This window comes from Cuculus canorus, chromosome 7 (assembly GCF_017976375.1).
Source record: "Cuculus canorus isolate bCucCan1 chromosome 7, bCucCan1.pri, whole genome shotgun sequence".
NCBI classification, from domain to species: domain Eukaryota; kingdom Metazoa; phylum Chordata; class Aves; order Cuculiformes; family Cuculidae; genus Cuculus; species Cuculus canorus.
In genome coordinates this window covers 30,414,595-30,432,186 of record NC_071407.1, presented here as the reverse complement: position 1 = coordinate 30,432,186, position 17,592 = coordinate 30,414,595, and the positions used below count along the sequence as shown (strand labels likewise).

Below are 17,592 nucleotides of genomic sequence, written 5' to 3'. Positions count from 1 at the left end.
GCGTTGGGATTGGCTTTTTTTATACTTCTCTTTATACATAGCTATCTCCTGTAGGCACACAACCTCTGAAAGGAGATTGTAACAAGATGGGTGCTGGTGTCTTCTCCCAAGTAACAAGTGATAGGACAAGAGGAAATGGTCTCAGGTGGTGCCAGGGGAGGTTTAGATTGGAAAATACTCTTTTCTGAGAGAATGATGAAGCATTGTAACAGGCTGCACAGGGAAGTGGTGGAGTCTCTTTCCCTAGAGGTGTTCAAAAAGCGCGTAGATGTGGCAGTTTGGGGCATGGTTTAGTAGGCATTGTGATATTGGGCTGATGGTTGGACTTGATGATCATAGAATCATAGAATAGTTGGGGGTTGGAAAGGACCTTAAAGATCATCTAGTTCCAGTCCCTCTGCCATGGGCAGGGACATCCCACTAGATCAGGGACCTGGGAGGTGAGCTGGAATGGTTCTACAGTCTTCCCATTACCAGAATTTTAGCTTCTTGAGCAAAGCAGGTTTACAGATCGCACTGCTGGTCCAGCGAATCGTTCTCCCCTTACAACACATAAATCAGATCTCCCACATTCAAAAGTGGGACATGGAGATCTTAGAGTTCTTTTCCTACCTTAATAAGTCTATGCTTCTATATAGATGTAAATTAAATAAAAGTATGTGCTATAGAAAGTAGTAAAATGTGTCACCTGATTTATTCCTCCTGATTAATTTTATAAAATGTTCATATTGTAGCATTGTAGATAAATGTGGGTGGTGATACAGTTTAAACACTAGTGACTTTGTTTAAAAAAAACACAACACAAAACAAAGTTACACAAAAACTCACTTGCACGCTTTGGGGTTTAAAAGACACCCAAGATTTCACTTTAGGAACCATTTGTACTGTTAAGTTTGGTGAATATTTAGTGGAGCAGAAAAGGTGCTGTTAGTGTGGTTCTGAGTGCTGTAGCCTCAAACTGATAATCGCTTCTAAAAAGATGGAAAACCATGAGAAAACTAAAGAGCAAAGAGCATTTATGGCTATTGAAATATTTTCTCTTTTTTGCAATCAGGGTCACTGCTATTACCATGGCAACGTACGAGGTTACCCCGACTCCTCAGTCAGTCTCAGTACTTGCTCTGGACTCAGGTAAGCCAATATTTCAGTAATACTTGAGCTCCTTAAGATACCATCCTAGAACCCATTGAGGTTTTGGTTTGCCTTTCAATCAATGTACCGATAAACTGTTTTTCAAATGTTAGTACAATCTCTGTAAAAGAATTTTCTCTCTAATTGTTCTGAAGAGAAAAAAGAAATAGAAAAAGCAGTCTGGGGGGTTTTCCATGACATCCATTCTCTCTTCCCCCATCCTTGTCTATACCCTTTTGCAGCAGCGCAGTGCTTGGCACACTTTTGGGCTGGCAGTGCCCAGTAGCCCTTTAGTACTCCTTGTCCTCAAAGCTGTTTCACCAGTGATGACAGGACTGCTTTGCAGCTGCAAACTCATGTGCCATCCGTCAACCTCATCATTAAATGAGTGCATTATAAATGTGGCTGTGGAATTCAATAAATTGCATTCATGGCAGGTATGATACTCAGCATTTGGATTTTAGCTATTCATTAACGGAAGAGTAGCAGATTCACATTGCTGAAATCCAAATCTCTTCCTAGTTTGAGAAAGGAATGGGCTGACATAATTTTAAACACACAATGGACACAGTTCAGGAAACAATTATCTTCCTTACTTGGACAATCAGAGACGGGTATTTACTCACAGAGCTGTTCCAAATCACAGTAATTAACTGTAAATTGGCTCTAGTGTTCTCCCTGGAAAACCCAGTTTTTCTGTCAGTTTTCCAGCTGTCTCAACCTTTTCTGGGTTTATTTAATTTATCTGCAAACAGCACGAGTAGCTGGAGTCCTTTTCTCTTGATTTTGCATTTTTTGCCGTAGTGGTATTATCAAAGCTTTTATAATAGAGGTCTGGGACAGACAGCAGCAGAGAGAGAGAACAGTTTGTTACCAGAAGACCCCTCCCAGTATGAGGGATGTAGTAGAGGGGATTTCTGTGGCTCATTCCCAGTCAGAGATGCTTTTTATCGGTGCTTTGGTATGTATCTGGCATCTTCCTCGAGTTTACTCTAACTAACCCCTTGCATGGACCGTGGCAATCTGTCTTCACCAGCCATTCTCACTGGGCTGTAAAAATACAGTGCAATGTTCTCAGTGATTTGCTTTAAAGGGATTGCATCACCGCAAGGTCCATAGGGAGAGTTTGTACTTTGTAGGAACAGGGTCTGCTCCCATGTCATGTTCCAGGGCTAGCTAAGAAATTTAAGAACTGTTAAGAGAAATTACTTTTCTCAACATTATAAGCATTTTCTTTCTTCTCCAATATGCTTTTTTTTTTTTTACAGTTGTTGAGCTCATAGAATTGTTTCCCAGTCTTAGGTAATCAGGTATGTCAAGCCAACATATGCTGGCAGTGACATTTTTCTCTCATCTGGCACTATCGCAGATAAATCCCTGAAGTGCAAGCTGAAAGTATGATGCTCCTTCCCCAAAGGAAAAGTGTAGAAGCAACTTTTTCAATACAAACTTTATTAAGTTTCCCTGCCAATGCATGTTTTGCTCTAGTAAGAGAACAACTGAGAACAGATCTCAGGATCCGTGTCCATTTAGCTGCTGCATTCGCTGCTAAGGTTGGTTAATAGAGTGTCCATGGGTGAGAACAGTTTGTGATAAGGGTGCCTGTTGACTTACTCCACAAAACTCATTTCACAGCCTGATAGCCAATAGTAATAACCTCAAGTCATTACCTGTGCTTGATCTGAGCTAGCCATGTCTTTTTGAAAGGCTTCATAATGCACTTGAACATAAAGCAGCTCCTTGAACTGTCCAGGCATTCTCATTAAAACTGTCCAGGAGTGAAAGGCCAAGTAGCAAGAGATCCCAAGTTCCTTGGTCCTTGCATCTTCCAGAATCGGGCCCATAGGTCACTGTATTCCTCTGCCACCAAACCATTATTGCAGCAATGTGTCCCTTGAGAATTTGGGTGGAAAAATCTAGTTGAAGATATCCCTGCTTATTGCAGGGGAGTTGAACTAGATGGCGTTTAAAGGTCCCCTCAACCCAAATCGTTCTATGATTCTGTGATCTGCTGCATGTGATCCAGTCTGAAATTATATGACGAGAAGAAATAGGAGAGTTCAGAACTGTTTCATGGCTTACTTTGCCAGCAAATTTACTAGTATGACAGCTTGAAAGAATGGTTATGGATAGCATAGTGTAGGATAGGATGGGATGATGTACTTGCCCACCAACTTGATGGAATAGGGGCTCTTGTTTTTCCACGGCATGATGTATACTGCAAACTGCAGGGGTAGAGACATAAGCTGTTGTGTAGCCATTGAGCTCCACATGATGATGGTCCCTGGAGCAGAGGTTTCACTTGCAGCAGGCAGTGGAAGGAAAGACTGGTGTAGCTCTCCGGGTATGCTCCTGGCTTTGTGACAGTTTCTGAATTGGACAAATCTCTCTGTCTCAGTTTCTCCATCTGTGAAATTCATTTAATGATTCTTACTTACCCCCCACAGTGGTCGCATGGGACTAAAGTTTAAATGCCTGAAAAAACATCTGATAAAAGGTAGTGCAAGCTTTTAGCTTACCGAAATCTCAGAGCGTGAATATTCTCCCACTCCTACTAGACAGACACCTTGGCCTTGTTCCAGGTGTGGATAGGTAGGAACCGTGTCTTTTCCCCCAGATTAGGAGAGTTTATCAAAAGACATAAAACTAGTTATAAAGAATAGGTTCCACATTTTAGCATGCTCTGAAGCCTGAGTGCTCAGCAGTAGTCAAAGAAGCAAAAAGGATCATAGGAATTAGTGAGACAGAAAAAGAGGGTAGAACAAAAGCCCTCATTACCACTTTTAAAATCTATAATGCACTCACATCTTGAATTCTGCATGCTATTCTTGTTTCCTCCTCCCCAGCCCAGAAAAGGAAGCATTATATCCAGAAAAGGTACAGAGAAGGGCAAAAATTATGATCAAAGGCACGGAACAGCTTTTATCCAAGAAAAGAAAATAGACTAGGACTTGCCACTTCTAAAAGCAGATGACGGGGAAAGAGGGAATGATGAAACGAGATTGAAAGTCATGCTGAAGAGGGGACAATTGCTGAATATTTTTCATAACCCCCAAATTAGGAGACATCAAATGAAACGTTAGAAGAAAGGAAAATACTTTTTTGTTCACCACACAATGAAGCTGTGGAGCTCACTGTCGCAGGTGTGTGTGTCAATGTGAAAAGTATCAGTGGATCCAAAAAAGATGAGACGATTTGAGGAAGGGGACTGTGAGAGCCTCTCTGGGGCTGTCAAACGCAGCAGTGTTCCTGATGCTTATGCTGTCAGAGCTGAGGGTACCAACTGGGGTGTGCTTGTTATATTCTTATATCTCACCTGTAAGTGTCTGCTGTTCGCCAGAGCCAAAGACAAGGTGCTGGGACTGAACACAACCGTTAAGTTGGGTCTTACGGTACAGCCATATGGTTAAGCATTTGAGATATGTAATTAGCTTGTAAATATGACATGATTAATCTGTGATGAGCTATAGAAAAAACAAAATGTGAAATCTGCAAACTAAGACAGGTTTGACTAGTGTACGTTTTTCAGGTCGATAATGGGGATGTGATAAAGATAAATGAGAAGTGGGCTCTGCTTTCTTATGCACAGACACTCACGTATTCCAGCTATGATACATCTTCTCAGACATAACAGTTGAGTACCTCGCTTCACATAGGATTACAATGGCATAAGTAGTTGGATTGACACTGACATTGTCTAAAATACAGGCTAGAGGAGGATCTAATCATGCTGCGATCTGTACCCTGCTGGCTCCTCCAGAGGAGGAAAAGCTGAATGGCAAAGAGGAGACAGTAAATGCTGAATGCGCAAAATGGGAACAATGGATAATCAGGACTTCCAGTGTTTCCATCTGGATAAGAAAGCCAATTAGACTGTCAAAGCTTGTGGGAAGGGGAAGGTATGACAAAGTCGTTTCCTTCCTGTCCTTAGGAAATACCCTTCTGTTTATCTAGCTTGGAGGCTCTTCAAGTTTTTAGCAAATAATTTTGGCCTGTAGCCACCACACACATCTTCTATGATAAATTTGTATAGACTTGAATGATTTTTCTGCTATTGCTTTGTCTTCAAGCACAGAACCTTGCAAACATACACAAAAACACAGCCTGAAGAAAAGCACAATCTCCATGGTCCAGGGGCTGGCAGAGGATGCTGGCAGAGAACTGTGCAGCTACAAAGGCATCTGCAGTGACCTCTTGGGTGGGTGGAGTCTGAGAGGTTCTCTCAGAAATGGCTCGGTATATAAAACTTACAAATCTCCCTGGAAGCTCTTGAAAATCCTAAGAATCCCTCGGAGTTACCCAGCTGCTGGATAATAAGCTCATTCACGCATATGAAAAGTAGTCAGTCACTTTTCAACCGAATCAGCGACTAAAAGATGCTGTGCCCCCGGTGGTGGGGGTAAGCCCCCAGAACTGAACAGACAGTCATTTTTAATGGGATTACATAGTTCTGCTACACAAGGCCTCCGATACTAGAGCCATCCATTTTTCAAATGGTCTGGCTGAACTCGCTGCATCCCAGACTCAACCAGCTGAACAGGGAATTTAAATATGACACTCCAGACATGAGCTATTTAAAAAAGGAATGGAAGTGGGAAACCAATGAGAAAAAAATTAAAATTCCTCAGGACTCCTCAAGCATGATTTCCCCACAGAAGGGGAGCTTGCATCCAAAAAAAAGAAGTTAGGAGAAAATCCCAGTTGAGAAAAGCAGTGGTTTGGACGTGTGCTTTTTCTCCGTACTTTCTGAAGAGCCTTTAGTTCATATAAACATCTTGCATGGTTTGTGACCATGAAATTACTAGAGGATTTTGAGCTTAACCTTAGAAAGCATTCAGCTTCTGGGGTTTCATACCTTCTTTATTTCAGCTATTCAGGTGGTAAACAGCTCCTGGACCATGATCACCGCTGTGCTCTGAGATGAACATTGTCTCCATTTTCTGACAACTGTTTGCACACTACCCTTGAGTGCACAGTAATCTCCCAGGTATCACCGCTGCTGCCAGGACAAATGTGAGAGATGTTCTGTACCTGGCTGAGCTTTCTCCATCAAGACAGCACCTAATTTAAAAAAAATGAAAGAAAAAGAAACAACTAAACCGACAAATATTTCTGTATATCTAGTGACTTGTAAAAGCATCCTATGAGCCTTAATGTGAGGTACAAGTTTGAGTCGAGCCTTCTTTCACTGTTCCACTTTGCTGCACAGTACTGTGAGATGTGCTCACTAAGTTGACACTGATGCCAATATCTCTTTCCTTCTTCATTTTTCTCTGCTTTCCTCGTACTGTCTCGTCACCCTCCCAGTTGTGCTCAAATGTGACACTTTCCCTGATAAAACAAATACTGTTTCTTGCAACCGAAATCCTGGACATGAAATTACATTATCACTTTCAATTCAGGTAACTCCCTGCTTAAATTCCAGGTATCAAAGTTGCAAACCAATATGCATTCACTCTGGACAAAGCTGCCTTGCACTGAGAAAGGATTAAGTGCTACAGTAGTCTCTGGGTATGACCACGTTTTAGACACTGTGCTATAAAATATATTTTGAGGTTAATGAAATACATTCGCTGGAATAAAACATATTTGACTAATGAGGTGTTGGTGTGAGAACACCTCTACCCCTATGGCAATATGTAAAACCAATAATGCTACTGCTTTGACCTCCCTTTGAGACGTTACCCTTGGTTTATATGGGTCGGATATGTTATTTTAATGGAATCATGCTGTGCGGTATAGTAGGATAACGGTATAACTTGGATTATGTCTGACGCCCTTCAGCAACAGGTAATTATTGTGTGTGGTTACTAAAATATACCAATTTTACAGGTGGGAACTGATGCAGAAAGGGATGCATTACCAGCCCAGGGGCAATGGTAGAGACTGGAGTACTTCTGCCTCTGGAGTCCAACTCCCATTCTCTGTATTTCACAGTCCTTTAAAGTTAAATCACAAACCATTTGAAAGATATTTAAAGATCACCTTCCCCATTAGAAAAGCAGTCCAGAGATCATCTTATTAATTTATCCCAATAGTATTAATCTGCAACTAATTAAAACAGACTAAAAATGCAGTTGTGATTCACTACTGCATTTTAGTTCGTCTTTTGTTTGTTTGCCTGCTTATGTGCCTGGGAATTTGCTATACAAAGTCTTGAGAATGTAGAATAGATAAGGAAAATAAATAAAAATGCCCTGTCACTTTAGGTATCACCTTCTGATATCATGTATGTTGAGAAATACTGCAGTGAGTAATTGGAGTACCTCCATCACGAGTGTCATGAGAACAACACCCCAGGGCATGAGGCTCCAATTCTGTTATTTATTCACCTGAAAATCCCATCAAAATCAGTGGTACAGCTGTGGTATTGGTCCCTTTGCTTTTGAAGCTGTAGCATTAGCTATGAAATGAAGGTCGTGTAGGTTTTAGGGGGCACGTGAGTACTGCGCAGTCTTTCACTGTGTCTGTGGGCAGAGAGAGAATTAATGTGAATTTCTGATGAATAAACATGACAGCCCTTTATAGTCATATTAATTTCTTACAAACTGAAAGCATCTGCATTTCTCTTTCAGTGGTAATAGAGCTTTTTACTATTATTGTTTAGAAATGAATATAACTTTGAGCTTCATTAAAACCAAATGTTTAATTGCATTCATGGGTATCAGATTTATTGATTTACTTAACTTTCCCTGTATAGTACAGCAGAATAATGTATCACAGTTTCATATAATGCTGTCCTAGCCAAGTTTCACTTCAGCATCGCAATTTCTCAGACAAGTATACATTGATGGTTTTTGTTGGCAGGGCCTTTTCTTCTGCTGACAAGTTGGAAAAGAAAAATCTCATTTATATTTTGAGATTTCCTAAAGCCTGCTGATTTATGAAATATGACTGGCCTTGCATTAGGTTTTGTTTAGGTTTTTGTTTTTAAGAGAAAAAAAATCCTGTACCTAATCAACAATTTAAATAGTGGAATTATTCCATCAAATTGCATTTCCTTAATTGAGAGATTCCTAGCAAGTTAAATATCAATTAGTAATAAATTAATTGTGTAGGTTATTTCTTTTTCTTTGAGATTGAAGGAGTTCTCCCATTATGGGCTATGTCATGGACACATTCCCCATCTGTCCATATGACATATAATGACATATAGTAGGCAAATACCAATGAGTCATTGATATTTAGAGCTGATTAGCAATGTGGATGTGGTTTATTTGGTACTGACCTCTGTACATCAGCAGGGCTGAAGCTTGGTTAAGAGGTAGAGTAAAATATTAACATAGGCTCAAGATGTGGAGACTGTGAACTGGTGTCTGGACATGCTGTATGGTATAGATTTTTTTCCCCTTCTCTCTCTCTGCTATCAGTAATGAAAAGGAGAGCGTGATAATTTTAGGCAGATGTTGAATTGTCTGTTGTCTTTCCTGCCCAGTTCATTTACAAGATTGTACTGACTTCCCAACACCAATATCAGTTGGGACTCAGATAAAAACAGATGCTATGAATTAGCTACCTGAAGACCAAAAAATATATACTTTATGTTGCATTCTTCCAAAACATTTATAAGCTTGGGAATTCTGGTAGTCTTTTCCCTGATAGAGGTAATGGTAGCAATTCTACAGGTTTCAGTAGAAGCTGGACTTAAAACAAGTACTCACAGAGTTGCTGAAATCCATTTGGGGTTCCTTGTCTAATATTTGGTCTGAAATCTCTTTAATATACTTTCTATTTGCTGCTATTATTATTTAACATTGTATTATTTAACATTAATGCCTCCTGAAATATGGAGAGTTTGCACCATCTTGTTCTTTGGGAAACACAGGCTGGTTCAGGAGTGTGGGAGAACCATGTTCAAGAAGAAGACACAGAAGTGGTATAGGAGTAACAGGCGTTTTTGGAACAGCTAACAAAAGTGGAAGGAAAAAGTAGTTATGGATTTATTTTATTTGCAGATTCTTAGTACTGTATGACTGGTAGGCATCGTTCACCTAATGCTGCTACGCCAATAAAAGAAAGAAACCATAGCTTTTGACTAGTTAGATTTTTAAGGTGCTGTGCTTGGCACGGATCAGTGGGGGGAAAATACAATCATGGGAAAAGAAAATAAGTAAAAAAACAGATAGCTGGCCAAGGTAATTCCTATTTGATATTCATTATCTTATTACAGAGGGTCACAAGCCAGGTGCTGGTATCCTGTAGGCAGCACTCAAAGGATAAATGTGCTTTAAATGAAATGTATATTTTCCTTTATGCCGAACCAGCAGATTTTTTACCATGGGTTTGCTTCATATACAAAGATAGAACTCTTATTAAAGGTTCATACTGTAATTTGGGATGGGAGTCTCAGTGGCAAGTGGAACAAGCTGCCCTGGGTCTGGTGTGCTTTTGCAGAAAACAAAATTAATCACTCTGTTATCTGATCATTCCTCCATATCCTCTGCAGCTAAAGAAAACATAGTGTAAATTAATGCTTATTTAATTACCTTAGACAGTAGATGGGTATATAAGGGGTGCATGGGAAACCTGGCGTTAATGTAGTTTGTTTAGCCTATGAACTCTTGCCACCAAGATGCTGGCTTTAATATTACTTAAGTCTATGCTTTTTTAAGCTAATGTTCTAAGCAGGATAAGTTTAACGCTAAAAATAAAACCCTTCATGGTTTTGTGTAAGCTTTTAGTTGTCAGTAAAGGGAGATGGTCAGGCTGGCCCATTTCAAAGAGTGACTAATGGACTTCTGCCACCATTGCTAGTTTCAGCTGCCTCCAAAATTAAATGATTAATTGCACAGGGGAAAGACAACAATCTTTATTTGATTGTGTTGATTACAGAGTTGCTGATTATTGGAGTAAAGGGAATGTGTTGTCCTAGTTTGCTAAATTCTTCAAAGAATAAGGCAGATCTGAAAATAATTTAGAACTGGAGTGTGTAAGGTTACTCAAATCATGATGTGACCTGCTTGGAGGTCTCCCATATGTCACGCGAGCTATAATGTATCCTAGCTGTAGCTGCAAGAGTCCCTATAATTAATCAGTCCTGCTTTTCCAACTATGATCATTCATACACAGCATGCCCATGCAATGGGTAACTAATAAATCTTACCTAATTTGCCAAGGGTACTAAGAAAGCTACAAATTAATTATCAGACTGATTCTTGGGTCAGGTCGGTAAAGCAGGGTCCTGCAAATGCTGTTGCATGGGCTTTTTAGTATCATGGGTTTCCAGTCTTGTTTTTCTCTGGGACTTTTAGCTGTCCTAGTTAACAGTAAAATGGTCGTCTGATGGCTTGGCTGAAATGATGTTAATGATGTTTTGTAGCAAAACTGTGCAGTCAGCTTGGAATGAAAATGTCAGTTAATTGGTTAGGAGGCCAAAGACTTTGGATTTCTTTATCACATCTTATGACGAAGAGAACAGCTAGGTCAGCTTTTTCGTAGTAATTTAACTTTTTATTTTAAAATCAGTCTTTATGTTGTCATTAACCTGCTTCTGGGTCCTTCCTCTTTTTTCTTTTCTCTTTTTTTTTCTTTATCTTTTTTTTCTTTTAGGTTTCTGCAGAAGAATTGTGTAGAGACATGTATCGGTCTCACAGTGGTTGCAGTATCTTACCTTTGTTTCAGTACAGACAGAAATAAAAAGAGCAGACACTTCCTGTACACCAAAAAGACACATTAATGTAATACAGCCATCTTTGGGCTGAAAATGATTGCTGTTTAACAGCATATATAGACAGTACAGTTTAGAAGAAGAATGCTTTGGCCAATTAAAGTTTTACCAGAAATTACAGGTATGTAGATTGCACTCATTGCTGCTGAACGTTTGCCAGAACCTAGGGATTAATTCCTTCATAATTTAAGAACAGAGAAGGAATTAGTAATGCAATGCAGTCACTGTAGAGTCCAATTGATGAATGCTTACAACACTCCATAGGCAAATGCTTATGTTCAATTTAGGAAAGATAAATGGGTTTAAAAGGGTTCCTTTCTTTGGTCACATAGTTACCCAACAAAACCTGTTGTCCAGCTTAATGCAGGAATTATCTAGGACCCTCCTGAGTTGTTTGCAGTATGCGATCAGGATGCAAGTTAAGCGCTTGTGAGTTAGTCACGGAATACTAAATCCCTTTCTCTTACAGTAATTTTTATCTGAGCCCTGTCTGTAAACCTACTTCATGCCTTCTTATGCTGCACCAGTTCTGATGTACAGTAGAGCAGTCTTCTTTCTTACTCTATGGTCCTCCAGTTGCACTTATGATTACTAATTCCAGTGGTATTGCTGTTGATCATCCTACTTTATGCAATTTAGTACAAGAAATCCTATTCTAGCCTGCACAGACCATGGATACCCATACCATACTGCCTGCTTCTGTGCTGAGCTGAAATAGCAGCCTCAAGCCAGCAGCTTGCCTCAGCAAAAGGAATTGGAAAGAGATTCAACCTTTTGTCAACTTTATTTTACTGTAGCAGTTCAAAATATTTGGGCAAGACCCAGAACAAGAACCCAAGCATGGCCTTTATTTATTGAGTTGTCTGGAGTGTATAAGGAGAGTGGTTTTTTGGTAAGGAGGCAGCACATGAAGCCCAGAATTAGCTGAGTCGTATGTTCTTCTACATGCTTGGAGCCAGGTGTTGTATCTCTTCCTAAATCCTTTTTTCCTCTTTGCATACTGTAGCTTAAAGTAGTGCAGTAAGAGTGCTTTCACTGATGGAAAATGTTTGAGATCCTGAGGGAGCAGGTAGTGTTGCTGTAAAAGTTATTATTTTGGCTAGTAACATGAGTTAAACAGGAATCCACTGGTTAATATAGCCGAGCTTCATTCTGATGCCCCACTGTGCAATATTTAATAATCCATTTTGATACTTCAATGCCTCTTTTATCTGGCAGAATCGAAGCTTGCATCAGCATTTAGGTTAAAAGGTATAACGCACACTGCAGGTCATAATGAATGCTTTCACTCTACCTTTTCTTACAAAAGCATTTCGCCATGCTTTTGTTCATTATTGTTTGCTGTGGATCCTCAGAAGCCCACACGTCGTGACTCCACTCAGAAATGGCAATGCATTACTGGGAGAATGGAAAACATAAAACACGGATATAGTTTTGCTCTACAGGACAGCACTTCAGAAGAGGAAAATTTTCTTTGAGCCATTGCTTCTTTTAAAGTATAGTGTGCTGCAATGACAAATATACAGCTTTGATGTTTTCTGCTCCACCTGACCATAACATTGTGAATCAGCGTTTTGCTGTTTCATACTCTATCATTATTAATACCTACTGCAACTTTGCTGTAGACAAACATAAGTTAGCTCTGGAAGACCATGCATTTTATTTTATTTTATTCTGTTACAGGGGAATTATTTTATTTGAAAGCAAAAGCTACATTCTGGAGCCATTAGAAGGTGCTACAAGTGAACACAAAATCTACCGAGCAGAGAATTTCAAAATAGCCCCAGGGTCTTGTGGCCACCAACTGGACATCTCTGCAGTGAGAGCTGATGACAATGACACATCACACCATTCTCAAGCTGGCAGGGTAGGTAGATGATGTACTTTTATATTTATGGTTTTTGTGTGTGTGTTCGGCAGCATTCCCGTATTACTCTGCACCAAAACTCTTTGTTGCAGAGAGTCCCTAGTGAGAAAAACATTAAACCATGTAGTCATCTGCCGTTGACACCATTTATTACTTTTTCTTGATCCTGCATAGATATCTTGCTTTTTCTTTTGTTTCAGTAATGACATTGCACAGAAAAGTGTATGGTTTTGTACTATGGTAATGCATCTTCGTTCATATACGATTATAGCAAAAATTTAAGACCCTATAAGAACAATGAGCAGTGTCTGGAAATGTTCTTGGCCACCCAAGATGGATGAGAACATGATAGTTGTGATAGTTTGCTAATATTAGCTTTTGAACATATTGCATTCTAGTAGGAAAGTATCTTATGCAGACAAAACAAATTCTCACCCTATTATTTTCCATATATATTGTTGTAATCATTTCTATGTAGGAAGAAATGCACTTAATGTGAAATGCATCTAGCTAATGGAAACTGTAGAAAACTAAATGAGCTAAAAATCAGGAGGAGGAAGTGCAGTGATAAGTTCTCTGCATATTGGATGGGGATTGTAGGAAAGAGTGGTTTAGGTGTTCAGAAATTATAAAACAAAACAGATCTGCCTTCAGCATTCGTTAAATGTCGCATATTGGAATTTATACTTACATGTACCTCTAAGCCTATCCATCAAGTTAATTGTTAATGAAAGCAACCAAAATGGCATTCCTAGAGGTTATTTATGTATTGGCATTAAATGATTTTACATTTTAGTAATATTAAATATTACAACTAATGCAATAACCTTTACATATTCTATTTTCTGGGCTAAGTGTATTTCTGAGAATGTGTGTAGGTTCAAAACATTGAAAAAGTGCCTTTCAAAATTTTATTTAGATTGCCCCGAAATCTTTGAGCCTTTTGACTGAAATGCACTGAGGTAATCATTGTAACACCAGGCAACTGAAATAAAACATGTGCATACAACTAACTGATTTACTATTACCCTCATGATTCTCATCTTTTGCTGATAGCTTCAACCGCGTGCCAGAATTCACCTTAAATATCTGAAAAATATTTTTGCTGCGGTTCAGTGGACACAGTTATAAAAACTGTCGCATCAAATGGATAGGTATAATATATATAATGAGTAAGTTGGATACACTTCTACTATATGAATTTTGAAAATTGTCAAATGTAATGTGTGGAGTGAGATTTCACATTGCACTGTTGTCGTCAGCTAAGTAGACTGTCAGGACATACTGAATAAAGATGACCTGCAAAATATGGAGATATAAGGCTGCTTGAAACTACACTGAATGACAGAAGAAAGCAGAAACAGTTTCAGGTTTAGGAAGAATGAAAATATTGGGGGTTTGGCTGGTTTCAGCAGAATTTTTGGGTTTTTTTTTGGTTTTTTTTCCCCCCCTGACCTTTCAGTCAACTACTTACACTAAACGTTTATTGAGGAGAGCTGAAATGTGAGATCAATATATCACAAAGTTAGACTAGCCTTTGAGTTAGATTTAAATGCAGATTTTGAGTTAGATTTAAATCCAGACTCAGCTTCCCGGATCCAAGCACAAGATTTAGTAGAGCAAGTCAGATAATGTAGCAGATGTATGCAAACCGGTGTTTTACTGTGTTGGACCCAAGTCTCTATGACTACTTCTGTCATCCAGTGTAGTTTTGAGCAGCCTTATATCTCCATATTTTGCAGGTCATCTTTATTCAGTATGTCCTGACAGTCTGCTTCGCTGACGACAACAATGTAATGTGAAATCTCACTCCACACATTACATTTGACAATTTTCAAAATACTCATAGCTCAGGGGACACTCAAATTGTGGCAGGGAGAGTGTTTTCCTGTTAAGCTCCATTAAGACATGATCCTACAGAAAGCAAGCCTGATGCGTAAGACAGCCCTACCATATGGGTTTTGCTCTGAAGCCACACAAAATAACCATTTTTATGCTGCTGGTGGATTACAAATCAGGCAGATGAGCCGTTTGGGGCAAGTGGATCACAGAGAAAGAGAAATGCTACAGCCGTGCATTTATAGCAGGCTCCAGCAGTTTGGGACAGCAGTGGAAGCATCAGGTGTGGTAGAAGCAGACGAGAAAGACAGCAGTGAGTGGAACAAAGCGTATTGTCTTGCATCATGTATATCTATCATGGCTTTATTATTGACACTTCATTTTAATTCTGAAGGATTAACTCAGGCAGTGGATTGTGCATTGATGCAGCTGGCTGCAGAAAGCAAACTGAAAGAAGTCATAATTAGGTACATTTTATAAATTAATATTGTCTGCAAAGAATGCACATAGCCTTTGGGCAAATCACAGGAATGGATTCGTAAGGCAAGTCAGTCACCAGAGGCTTACATGATTATATCCTGCTAGCCAATTTTTCTCAGGCTAACTTCTCCAGTCCAAACAGTTTTACTCTTAGTAAAATGTAAATGGTTTCAACTGACTGATGTAACAGAGATCTTATATCTTTGTACCTGGATTTTCGTGTCTCATCTTTTCATTTGGAAGAGTAGAGGCACCTTGGGTGTACATCTCTGATTGGGACCACATAATAAATGTTAGGTTTCTGTTAGAGTTCTAGTGTCTAAGAGATCGATTCCATCACAAACAAAACCTACATGACCATTTGCCATACGTGGCACTCTCGTATCTGGTGTAATTTGCAGCGAGACAAATCAAGCTCTGCCAGAGCACCATGGATTCAGCTGAAGTCTACTGAGATATTGCAAGCCCTTTGTGTTTTATCTACTGCTGTTCCAGGAGCAGCAGGAGGGGACAGGCCAATTCCTTGGTGTCTTGGTTCCCAGCCAGCATATCACGAGGCACTGTTGATAACCTGTGTGGCAGAGGAGATATGGGCACACACACAAATTCCATGTGCGCACCGTGTCCCCGTGGAGGTGACACTTGCACAATGTGACAGAGAAGCCCAGCAGCAGTAGAAGCTGTGAAAAATATCTAGCTGAGCTCATTTGCCAGACCTCCTAAAAATGTAATCCTGTGAAGTGTTTGTGTCATTGATGTTTAGTTCATTAATGATAGCTTTTACAGCTTTCTCTGTTCATAAATACTGCCCAATTGAAACTTAACTGTTTTCCGGTTATTTTACTTTGAAGGCTGTGTAGCACTATTAAAGATGAATTTGAAACTCAGAGTTACTGAAGGTTATGTCTGGTACTTTCCTCTAAACACAGTGCTTCTTGTGAAACATTCAAAATCATTTATCTGCTGATAATACAGAGGAAAACTTTGGTAATGTGAAGAAAAGTTTGTGAAATTTGGCTGGAAGGTGGTGTCTAGCACTGACTTAGCTTACGGGATCACAGAGTTGGCCTTGGAACAGTTTGCTTTGGAAAGCTTTAGTCATGTTTTAGGTTACAGAGCATTAGTTTAGTTCAAGACATCGTGGTCATTAGTAGGTCATACATCTACTTAAGCTCCCTAAGTTCTGGCATGAAGATCAGATATACTGCTGAGACCTCTTTTCCCTAACTATCTTATTCCAGAATCAAGGGAGGAATGATAGAAGAGATGCTCAGCTGCTGTAAATCATGGAACTTTTACAGGCATTAATAGGTCACTTAAATTTAGGGTAGCAGAGGAGCTGTGCTGTGATAAGCTCTGTTACAAAATCATTTCATTTTCTTCAGTGATCTCTTTGCAGCTAAGCGTTATGATTCTTTTAGACTTGCATTTAGAACTGCAAGTAGCACGACAGGCTGTTTTGTATGAATATACAGATACAAAATTAAATGTATGCCTTCCAATTTTAGAGCATTAGTTTACTTCCCCAGACACTGACAGTTCACTCTGGGTTTTTTCTGCAGTTTTTATTCTTGGATTTTTCTTCCTGCATAATTTATGCCTTGACAACTTGATCTCTTCTCTGCTTCACTCAATGTCCCTTAATCTCTCTTTTTTTTTTTTTTGTTTTTTAAATACTCAGTCTCTCTGTTGCATGAAATGTTTGCTAAAAGTCATCTCATCATTGCTTTAAATGTGCTTTGGAAATAGTGAAGGTCTTTCTGCTACAGATGGTATTCTTCTGTGAGGAAAGATAATTTAAACATTTCAACTGCAGAAAGCTGAAAGGCTGAAAGGGACTTAGCAACACTTCCCTGCTTGCTGTGATCAAACCCGAGGGGGTATGGGGGGGAAATGGTTTGTAAGTACCATGTAGATTATTTATGTTGTGGTAGATAAAAGGAAAACTTCCATGAGGAGAGAAATACAACAAAAAATTGTATGTAGTGAAATCTGAGATATTGTGTATCTTGTCTTGAAAGCACTTTGTTGGACTGAGGGAAAGCCAATTCCAAGGGTCACTTATTGCAAAAATCAATTACTCTTTGCATCTTTTTTGGCAGTTCAAGAGGGAAACTCTGAAGACAAAGAAGTATGTGGAACTTGTTATTGTTGCAGATAATCGTGAGGTAAGAAATTTAAACCTAAAATGTTATGGAAAGCACAGTTGGGAGCCAGGTAGCTCAGGTCAGCTTCCATGGTAATGCAAGTAATCTTGGTAGTGATCTCTCTGTCTTCCATGGTAATGCAAGATAGAATGTTTATTCAAAAATAAATCTTCTCTCCTAAAGCTATGCAGTGGAAGGCATTACTAAGATAGGGCAACACTGATAGTCAATTGTAAAAGTTTCTTGCAATACTTCACAAGGAATTTGACTTTCAAATAATTAGGATATCTGGCAGTAACTCAAGAAAAGGCAAATATGGATTCGCTTCCCAGGATCTCCTTGAGCTAGTTAAGCCTTCTTTGCCATTGACTCTGCCCTCAGTGGGACTGTTACTGTTTGGAAGACACTGTAGGATCCTGCACTTCATTTTGAAGCAGTACTTTACTATCACATTGCATTAA

At 39.3% G+C, this 17,592-nt stretch overlaps 1 protein-coding gene across 1 annotated transcript in view; it reads left to right on the top strand.

Annotated features, from left to right (window-relative positions):
- The window catches only part of ADAM12 (ADAM metallopeptidase domain 12), a 182,722-nt gene that overhangs the window by 104,078 nt on the left and 61,052 nt on the right, over window positions 1-17,592 (top strand). Inside the window, exons 5-7 of the mRNA XM_054070962.1 lie at window positions 1,055-1,131; window positions 12,482-12,665; window positions 17,087-17,152. Of these exons, the coding sequence (XP_053926937.1) occupies window positions 1,055-1,131; window positions 12,482-12,665; window positions 17,087-17,152 (327 nt within the window). The remainder of the gene's footprint in view (window positions 1-1,054; window positions 1,132-12,481; window positions 12,666-17,086; window positions 17,153-17,592) is intronic.